The sequence below is a fragment of the Mesitornis unicolor genome, unplaced genomic scaffold, assembly GCF_000695765.1.
Source record: "Mesitornis unicolor isolate BGI_N332 unplaced genomic scaffold, ASM69576v1 scaffold16383, whole genome shotgun sequence".
NCBI lineage: Eukaryota > Metazoa > Chordata > Aves > Mesitornithiformes > Mesitornithidae > Mesitornis > Mesitornis unicolor.
Genome location: NW_010172734.1, coordinates 994 through 11,638, shown reverse-complemented (window position 1 = coordinate 11,638; position 10,645 = coordinate 994). Strand labels below are relative to the sequence as shown.

Below are 10,645 nucleotides of genomic sequence, written 5' to 3'. Positions count from 1 at the left end.
ACTTTCAGTATGAACGGTTCTAATGTTGTTCTTTTAGTTCTTTTCTAGTTTAGTGTTAATTAAGAGCTTGCACAGTCACTTTCCTGCTCATGCACAGTATTCTTACAGATGAGTTGGTATACCCAGAGATAATTTTGTGCCTGAATTTCATTACCAATAGGCTATCTCCAAGTAGTTCTCTCTTTTTATTATTTTTAATCCTCCAGATGTTTTTGTGCTCTCTCACTCATAACTAGTGATTTTATTTTTAGTTTATTTTTTAGTTTTTAAGAACAATGAGGAACATTGCAGACTATCGTAAAAGTTTCCTTGCTGTTTTAGTAATCAGTGGTCAGCTCCTACTTGAGAACCTTGATTTCGCCCCCTTCCCCGATCTTGGTATGATAAAGCAGAAATAAAGATAATTCACAAAATAAAAAGAGGGGGATTAGAGAATGCATTCAGGTTTTATTCATTGAAGTTTAAAATTGGTTCTTTCATAGGAAAAAAAAGGCATTGTAAAATTATGCAGACTTAGAGAAGGTATTTACTTTCTAGTGACAAAGAGACATTTAATGAAATTAAATTTTAGTAATTTTCAGTAATTGCAGGAAAATTCAATTTTAAAATTACTGTGAGAGAAGTGTTTCATGAAATGCAGTGTTCTCTCTGGAGCTCATCCCAGGGTTTCACTGCTGAAGGAGTCATGCAAGGTTCAGAGAAGAACTGGATATCACCAAAGCAGCAGTACTCACTTCCTCCTACCCATCACTGCTCACTACTGCACCAAAACTTGTGAAAACACAACATAAACCAGTAAGGCAGAGTGATTCTGCTGAAAAATGGTGGGGCAGAAAAGTGAATAGCCTTCCTCTGCATTGGTTTTCTGAGGTGAAGGTACACAAGAGGGGGAACAGTATCAGAGTGGTGCTGCCCCTGGAAGGAGAACTGGACAATTTCTTTTGACTGCCTTTGACAGAAGATAATCAAGGAACTAGAGCATTATTCAGTGAAAGGATTTTTTGTATCTTGCTTTGTTGAAGGAAGGGCTGCAGTTCAGGACAGTTATTAGCCTGCTTTGGTGCCTGGAAATGTGATCCTAAATTACAGTTGCTCTGTTTGGATTCTGATAGTTCTGCATATCTGATAATTTTTGCTGTGTTTTGATTTTTTTTTTTTTTAATATGTAGCTTCTTCCGGTTTGTGATACTTGGGAAGATACTGTTTGGGCGTATTTCAGGGTCATGGTGGACACTCTTGTTGAGCAGGAAATACGAACCTCAGTAATAACTGCAGAGGAGATGGAAGAGCTCCCTAGAGAATATTTAGAAACAAAGTAAGTTTTAAGTAAAATTGCGCATCTGCACTCAACAAAGGATCCCATGTGATCTGTTTGGAATGTTAAAGGTAACGTTTTTTGCCTTTTCTCTCCTACTTTGAAGCTGGACTTCAGAAAAAGTTTTTGAAGAACTTCAGGCAACAGACAAAAAGGTACATATTAATTACAGTGGTTTCTCCTCACTGTTTGCCATTTGTAACTATTCACTAGGCTCTGCTTTTACTGCACTATTTAAGGAAATGCTCAAATATGCACAATGACTGATTTATTGTAGGTTTTATACCTCTGTAATATGTAATTTCTCAATTCAAATAGATTTTTCTGTATGCTGCCACCTTATAACGATGAAAAAAGTACAGATTTTGTCTTACCCCGTATCTGCCAAATGAGCTGGCTGTGTTAAAGAAATAGCTGGATTGACAAGTATTGTCAGACATACACAGCAGAGTAAATCACCTATTTAACACTTTGATAAAAAGTGCAAAGATTGATTACATGCCATTTTCTTTATAGGAGGTTTCAGTTTTCTTTATAGGAGGTTTGTGTGCATATTTGGAAACAGGCCTTTCAAAATTCAAAAGCATATTGCCTGTGTTTCTTTGTTACTTTTAACACCTCAAGATACTTACATTTAAGATGGAATATGTAACTTATATATTAAATTTTGTGAAGATTAAATTGAAAGTACGCTTACTTGTATTTGATGAAATAGACGTATAGCATTTTTCAGATTGCTAAGACAAAGACGTGCTGAAAGGCATCTTACAGATTGATGCAGTCAGCCACAGGTACACCCAGCTGCCTTTGCCTTTCTAGTGCGGTCTTCACCGTATAGCAACTTTACAGGTGCATTTGAATTGCATTTCATGCATTAATTCCTCTAATGAAAAAAATCCCTCTTCCTTCTTAAGTAAGTTTCGCATGCCTTTTCTTTAAGGATTTATACACATTGTTGCTTCTTCGGTGACTTTGTAGAATCTGTTCTCTGTAACATTGTTGTTTAATCTCCTATTCAGAGCAAAAAGCCCTTGGTCTTGGATTTCTTCCATGGAAGTATTAACTACACAGATCTATATTCTGGTTCTTCCTTTCAGTTTGTCAATATTCTTGTAATTTGACATTGAGATAGAAAGTGCCTTTTCTCCTGCTCTTTATGCAGAATACCCTTTGAAATAGGAAAGCTATTCCCTAAGGAACTTTTGCTTTATTTATAGGTTTGCTTTCTTTATACATTATACTATAAGATTTTATTCAGAGTTTGAACTTTCTTTTTCTCTCCCCAGAGGGTTATAGAGGAGAATCAAGAACACTATCACGTGATTCAGAAATTCATTATACTGGGAGATGTGGATGGTGAGCTTTTCTCTAAGTGATTTTTAAATGTCAATTGACTGCCTTATTTCTAGTGACCTTTTCAGAAACTTCTATGTGAATGGATTTTAGAAGCACACAGTAGGCAAACTCCACCTAAAAGCTAAGCTGCTTTTATAGTCAAGAACTGTAGGGGTCTTTCTGCAGTTTGACATACAAGGTAGTTTTCAAAGAAGTCATGGGATCTTGTAAATGTGTCAGAATATATGTGAGGCTATTGCTATAACTTTTTCTGAGAAATTGCAAAATAGATGTAGCAGGTATTTAAGCCAAACAGCTAAATCTTTCCAAAAAAACCCTGCTGTTCTGTTTTGTTGGGCTTTGGAGGCTAAATTGCATTTTTTAAATAAATGCATACTTTTGAAATATTTCCTAAGTAGTTTTTTCCCCGTGATATGGCTAATAACGTTTCCTTGATGGCTACAGGTTTGATGGAAGAGTTCAGCAGATGGCTTGCCAAAGACAGAAGTGTGCTCCCAGGACACCTCCTTCGTTTCATGACACATCTTACTCTGTTTTTCCGCACTTTGGGTCTGCAGACTAAGGTAAGTTCTCTTGTATTTGATTTGTTGTCATAGCAATAGCTAGTCTTTGAAGTAGAAGTGCTTATGCGTAAATATATGAACTACGTACAATGATGGTAAATTACTACCTGGCTGATGAGGAGCCTCATGCCTAAATAATGTATTTGTTGATCTTGGAGCCTAAATACAGCCGTCAAAATTAGAAAAGAACATCCTCTTCCCCTTCAGTTCAGCTTAAAGAATATTTTTTTAGAATGATGGATTCTACTCATGAGCCCTTTATTGAGAAGGACCTGACTCAGACTCCAATATGAGTCTTATTATAAATAAGCCAAGATGCTTTGAATGTAACCTAATCTTATACACAGTCCTTGGTATTGTGCCAAACATAAATGTTTTTGCTTGAGGTAATTGATACTAGCTGAAACGTTTACATTTTCTCAAAATATATACTAAGTATAGCCTACTAGCTACCTGGCCTATTTAGGCTAAATATGCAGATAGTCACGTAGCGTCTTTTCTGAGGCAATCACAACTAATCAGAAGCTCTCCTTTTCTACTATTTTAACATTTGGAAACACTTATGTATTCAATAAGTTTCTGAAAGAAAAAGACAAATGTGTGTTTTCATTAGATGATTTAAATACAGCTCTGAGTTTCTGTGTTTTTTCATGCTTCTAATCATTGTTTCGTTCCCTTGTTGAAATTTATTTTGAAATCGGTTAACATTTAGCTAATTAAGAGGAACTTGTGTGTGTGTGTTTACATACATATCTTTTAGTCAGACTCAAGATGTGATAGAGCAGATCTTTAAGCTAAAGTATGGTAGAACTAGTCATTGGGATGTGTTTAACAGAGGATGAAAAGGGTGCAGTTTCCTACATAAATTCCATTGTGGAATTGTGAGTATCTCGTGATTACTGCCTCTACGATTTTGGAGTAGGTGAATTTACTGAAAGATTACTTGATCAACCCTCAGAAGACCTCAGAAGGAAGCTGCAGTTGTGCAAGCTTTTATGATGTTCCTTATTTGATGTTGGAGTACGCTTCATATAGGTGTACGCTTAGATGAAAATCTCTTTTTGTGTACACATATAAAACTTAAATGATAGTTCTTCACAGTAACAAGCACTCGAGTCTCAGCTAAAGCAAACTCAGGTGCTCAGACTATACTTTGCTTGTTTAGTATGGCTGTTGCAGATGAGCCAGGGGGTATTTAATACCCTGTACAAAGGAACTTGAGGATTTTCTGTAGTACAACAGTGCATGTAGCACATTGCAATAGTCATCTGTTCGCCTGATATTTCTATTTTTTTTTTAAATGGAACAATTTGAAAAGCAATTTTAAAAGTAACTTTCTAGTTAGACCAAAATCTGTATTATCCAGTTGCTGAAAAAGAAAATCCTTGAAACGCTAAATCTTTGAATCAGAAGACATTTTCTTAATCGCTCTCTGAGAGAAATAGTTCTTCCAGCTGAGCCTGTTTGAATGTGTATATTCCTGAAGCAGGAATAAGCAAATAACCTTCTGTCTGTGTAATAGTGGTAACCTGTAAAGTATCTTCTTTTTTTTTTTGCCCCCCACGTTATCTGATTTAAAATTGAATTTCTATTTGTTTGCAATAAGGAGGAAGTTTCTGTTGAAGTCCTAAAGACCTACATTCAGGTAAGCTTTCAAAAATACAGTTTGCTTTCTCTGATGTAATTTAGACATAAAGGAGGAAGAGAAGGAGACTTAAGGTTACAGAATGGAAAGAGCTATGATGCACTTGATGCTCTCTTCTCAAGAGCTACATGGAAGCTTGCCTAATATGCAGAGTTTCTGCCAGCAGTGCTTAAATACGAGACAGTTTTATTGATCCCTGTTTAGAAGCTGAGAACTAGAATCTTCCTATATCAGATTAAAATAATTACAAATTTGTTACACATGTTTTTACGTAGAACATGTTTTTACCTGAGAAATGTAGTATGTTTTTGTAAATATTTGCTTCTTATTCTGCAGCGGTTGATATCTGAAAAGCACACCGATTTAATAGCATTTTATGTTAGCCATTTGCCCCCAGAGCTGGCCGTTGCTCAGTATGCTTTATTTCTCGAAGATGTTACTGAAAGCGATCAACGTCACCACTGCCTTGAATTAGCAAAAGATGCAGGTGAGATACACTGATACTCAAATTATCATTTTGTATCCTGGGTTACTTTGTTTTTCAGTAGTTTTTAATGCAAGACCTGACTATGAAGATGATATTGTTTCCTTCCTGTGTCTCTGAAATTAATTTGCTGATCACTTCTTCAAGGAGGTATATTGTGGTTTTTAACTAACCTGGAATTGCAATTCTTTTTCTCAATTAAACTAAATACCACTTTTGCTTCTGGATTGTGTCCAAACACAGCAGGAAGTAAATGCCAGCTGCCTGTCTCAAATATATGTTCTGAAGCTTGACGTGATTGTATTATTTTAGGAAACTAAGAATAAAAGTACTTTCTTTATTTGTGGATTTAAGGTTATGAATATCCTTTTTTCTCCTATTTAGAGTGCTCGCTCTTAGCTGTGGTAGGTTGCTTGAATTAATTGTAAGCTTCCTTCCAGGCCTATAGATTAAACTAAAAGGGACCACAGTGTAGCACCACACTGTCCATCATTTGCCAATGTCTCTGTGCCACTCAGAATTCACAAAGAAATAGATTTACTGCAGACTTCAGTGTATAACTTTTATTCAGTCATTTTCTTTTAAAAACTTGGCTAAGGTTTCAAAAATAAATAATCCTGCTTCAGCATCTGTAAAAGAACTATTTTGAGCTTTTCCTGCTACATTCCTGTCAAATCATGGTCTTGCCTTCAGAACTGTAGGAATCAGTTGTCTTAGCAAATATAGCTAGGCTGGTCCTCAGCACAGACTGAAAATCTTGTTAGTTGTCTTACTCTTTTTCCCGTGTTTGATGTTCTCCATTACCTCGAATATAATTCTTCTAAAATACCTGCAATAAATTATGTATCTCAAAAACTTATAATTTAGTCTGACAGTATGAGTGTGAACAGACTGATAAGAATTACTCGTAGTAAGAAATAAGATCAACAGCTGCAGTCTGAAATTCATTTTGCGGCAGGTTTGAATTCATGATTGCTCTTACGTAGTTCTCTCTTAACCCAGGTCTGGATGTTGCAACCATAACAAAAACTGTTGTTGAAAACATCCGCAAGAAGGATGCTGGTGAATTCAGTCACCATGACCATGTGTTGGATACAGGCACAACGGAGGTGAGTGTCCTTCATAGGGCAGATACTCCAGTTTGCAGTCAACTATGGAGTCTTTTACCATATGTGATCCATCTTTCTCTTTCAATGATGGTGGAAACGAAGGAAATGCACTTTCCATGTGACCAAGCGTGAGGAGTTGAACTGCACAAATTCATGACTTCTTTTTTCTCCTTGATCTTCTGGGCTGCGGTGTAGGTTGCTCAGCAGCATGTTTGGATGCAAACAATCAGTGAAGATAAAGCCCATTAAATGACTATAACAAAATATCTTGTAGCTGAGAGTAGATATTATTGTAGCTTCTAGGAATTATGAGCATTAATACTCTGGATCTCAGATGTACCTTAGTTAGATGCTCAAGTGACATTCTAGCTACAACAGACGTAGCCTTTACTGACAGTTTCCTTGTCATCACTACTGAGTGTCAGTTGGATCCAACTCCGTACTGTAGTGGCACTGAGGTACTGTTAATAGCTTGCATTCAAAGTACTGTTTCAAAGGCAACTGATAGTTTGCAAACTTATGGCAATTTTTTTGCTTGTTCTAAGCCAAATAGGTAGTTTATTTAGTGCAAGAGTTGGAAAATTATGGTGGTGGGCTGAGGGTTGTAGCAAGGGCTCCATAAATCATGTTTGTACAGTGTATTCATATTAAAGTTTAAGGAGGATGCATAATAAGTCAAAAAAAAAGAAGAGACCTGATGCTTATCTGTTGGTCTGAATATTTTGGAAATACTTAGAGATTGATTTTTTTAAATTATTATTTAAACAATCCCACAGATTGTTTTCTAAGCTTTTGTTACTAGAGCTGTGATTTCGCTGTATTCATTGTTAGTATGTCATAATGCTAAGCAAAGATCTCTAGAAACGTGTATTTCATTGACTAGACTTAATGTGTCTAACATCAGCTGTATGCTTGAAATGCTAGTGAATCTCTGTGTTGCTTTTCACAGGCAGATCGGCTGAAAATCGACGTCATTGACTGGCTCGTATTTGATCCTGCACAGAGGGCAGAAGCACTTAAGCAGAGCAACGCAATCATGAGGAAGTTCTTGGGTAATAAACCTCACAAATATTATAGACTTTTTAAACGTTATTTTTGTTCTCATTGGCTCTTGACACTACATTTGATGTAACTTTGAATCTAGTCTATTGAAAAGCATGGATTTTTCAGTTTATAAAAATATAAGTATGGAAATTGCAAAGCTGTTGATACTTAGTTTGCATTCTTAACAGCATCCAAGAAACACGAAGCTGCAAAAGATGTGTTTGTGAAGATTCCCCAAGACTCTATAGCAGAAATATACAACCAATGGGAAGAACAGGGAATGGACACTCCACTTCCAGCTGAAGATGACAATGCCATACGGGAACACTTATGTATTCGAGCATATTTGGTGAGTTTCACATGTGCTGTATTCCAAGTGGTGGCTTTGCCTTGGTGGTGAAATTCTAAGTTTTCTCCATTTGATTTAACTTCTGATTCCTGGATGCACTATAGCTGTGCATTTAATGATATTCTTGTAATTATACGAGTCAAAAATGTCCAAACACTGTTTCCAATGCAATCCAGGAAGCCCACGAAACCTTTAATGAATGGTTTAAACACATGAACTCAGCTCCACAGAAGCCTTCTTTGTTACCACAAGCGAGTTTCAATGAAAAAGTGGCCCATGAGCATAAAGAAAAGAAGTATGAGGTAGGTAAAAGTTCATGTTATTTACTGTAAACATTTACATTCTTGCTTAGGAGGCAGACTTAGTTTAACAAAACAGCTGCTAATTCAGGTTGCCTGAGAACTCTGTTATAAATAACTCTATTTTTATGTTGAGGGAGTTTGAGACAGTAGAATAGTAATGCCACTGCGCAAAAAATTCTCAATTTTTTTAATGTCTCAGCTTTACCTATAGTATTGTAATGTAATAGTAAATATTCATTATAATGTGTTGACTGGCAGTGTTATTAACAAATATGAGTCCTTGATTTTACTATTAACTCTTTGCTGTCTTTGTGTTTGTCCTATTCTCTAAAAGATGCTACAGTCCTGTTTGTTTTGCCAAAAGTTCTTTTTACGCGTCTGGCCAGTATGATGAATACACTATATACAGTTTATACAATTACTTGTGTTACAAGCATTGCAGAATAAGTTGTTTAAAATTATCTTCCTCTAGTGGCTTTGCTTCTGAACAACCTGTCAGACTTCTGGACAGGGATGAAGCAGGGATGGAAATAGCTGTTAGCAGCAGGCTTTTAGGTTTTGGCAATTGACTGAAGATTCTAATTTGAATTCGAGCTACGCTGGCTGTTGCGTGCTAGGTGAAGAGTCTCTGTTAAAATAGCCTTGGAAATTATCCTGTAGTTTATTTTTTGTTTCTTTGCCAGATGGACTATGGCATTTGGAAAGGCCTCTTGGATGCTCTTACAGCTGATGTGAAAGAGAAAATGTACAACGTGTTGCTGTTTGTTGATGGAGGATGGATGGTTGATGTTAGAGAGGTAAAATGAATGTTTAGACTGTGGCATAGCATAAAGCACTGAATTGCACCCAGTTGTACCTTTGTCATCTTTAGTTTGATGTGCTTTTGTTTACTCTGCTACAATTCACTCTGGCCTTCCTGTGAGCCGTTACAGATTGCTTCCTCTTCAGTTACTTTGTAAATCAGATCTGTCAGCCCAGTCTAGTCTGGTTAGTCCAGTTTTTCACTACTAATGACACGATTATACTGATTTAGCTTTTAAAGGTAGATGTTCATAATACTAATGTGTTATTTTGCTATGGTAAGGATGCTGAGGATGACCCTGAACGAACACACCAGATGATTTTGCTGCGAAAGCTGTGTCTGCCCATGATGTGCTTTTTACTACACACGGTGTTACACAGCACTGGACAGTACCAGGAGTGCCTACGTCTGGCTGACATGGTCGCTTCCGAGCGACACAAGCTTTATACTGTGAGTTACTGAGAGCTGCAGACAGCTCAGCTTCCTTTTAAAAGCTCTGTGGGTTGGCTGTGGAAAAAGCTTCTATATAGAGAGGAAGATACCATATGTTCCTTAACTTCCTAAGTTTCTTCATCTCTTCCCATTCACTGCAGTAATAAAATGTTTCCTTGTGTGCTGATGTAAGGAATCAAAGGGTTAACTTTGCAACACTGAAGATGATGCCAGTGTTCTGACAAGCTGTTCTTCTGAGTAGTGCAGTTACTAATTTTTGGATGAGGGCTACTGAATTGAAAGAAGTTGAACTGTAGAATTGTGATTTTTTTTTTTATTATTATTATTTCCATTACATTTCAGAACTTTGTATAAGCAGATTTTGTTTTGCTGTGCTTGGTTTATCCAAGTGCTTCCCTTCCCCCAAAAGCCTGAAAAACAACTTCAAAAAACTTTATTTAAAAAAAAAAATCAACCCAGAAAAAATGCCAACAAACTAAACCACAATACTCCCCTCCTCCTCCGCCCTCCAAAAACAAACAAGAATTAGAAATCTGAAAAGAAAACATCAAGGATAAGAAAAATACTGCTATGCATTTGCCTGGATTGGCTTAAGATCTCTGCCAGCAATAACAGGAAAATCAAATTTGGCTGTTTACCAGTATAATCTTTATGGTAGTTATGAGACAGAGCTATCTTGAGACTACCTTCAGGTTTTTGGGTACTGCTCCTAGCTTCCAGTCCTTTACTGAATGCCATTCTGAAATGTCTGATGGTTACACTGTCTTAAATAGAAAGGGGGAAAAAAAAAGTGTGTGTGTGGGGGAACTTAGTAATTTAATTAACCACTGTTTACTTTGATATCAGTGCTATTCATTGCAAATAAATATAACTTCATTGCGTCTTCTTTTATTCTTAGGTATTTTCAAAAGAAGAACTACGAAAGCTCTTACAGAAGCTGAGGGAATCTTCTCTGATGCTTCTGGACCAGGATCTTGATCCTTTGGGATATGAAAATCAATCGTAGTATTTCATGTACATACTCGCGAGAACTTCTGACCATGGACATTCTGCTTATAGAAAAGAACAAAACCATGACTCGGTTCAACTGTTCTGATCTTTGAGGGGAAAAAAAAACAACCCTCAGATATCCATTTCAACTTGAAAAATTCTGACCAACTATAGAGAAGATATTTGTTACACAATCTCTTTCATAATTCTTTTTCCTAATAAAAGTGCTTCAC

The 10,645-nt window shown here is 36.5% G+C and overlaps 1 protein-coding gene across 1 annotated transcript in view; it reads left to right on the top strand.

Moving 5' to 3' along the window:
• The window catches only part of NUP107 (nucleoporin 107kDa), a 28,752-nt gene extending 18,324 nt beyond the window's left edge, over window positions 1–10,428 (top strand). Inside the window, exons 18-30 of the mRNA XM_010180507.1 lie at window positions 1,170–1,315; window positions 1,422–1,470; window positions 2,602–2,671; window positions 3,116–3,234; window positions 4,841–4,879; window positions 5,216–5,366; window positions 6,366–6,472; window positions 7,422–7,524; window positions 7,705–7,865; window positions 8,042–8,167; window positions 8,851–8,964; window positions 9,252–9,419; window positions 10,321–10,428. Coding sequence (XP_010178809.1) covers window positions 1,170–1,315; window positions 1,422–1,470; window positions 2,602–2,671; window positions 3,116–3,234; window positions 4,841–4,879; window positions 5,216–5,366; window positions 6,366–6,472; window positions 7,422–7,524; window positions 7,705–7,865; window positions 8,042–8,167; window positions 8,851–8,964; window positions 9,252–9,419; window positions 10,321–10,428 — 1,461 coding nt within the window. The remainder of the gene's footprint in view (window positions 1–1,169; window positions 1,316–1,421; window positions 1,471–2,601; window positions 2,672–3,115; window positions 3,235–4,840; window positions 4,880–5,215; window positions 5,367–6,365; window positions 6,473–7,421; window positions 7,525–7,704; window positions 7,866–8,041; window positions 8,168–8,850; window positions 8,965–9,251; window positions 9,420–10,320) is intronic.
• The last annotated feature ends 217 nt before the right edge of the window (window positions 10,429–10,645 follow it).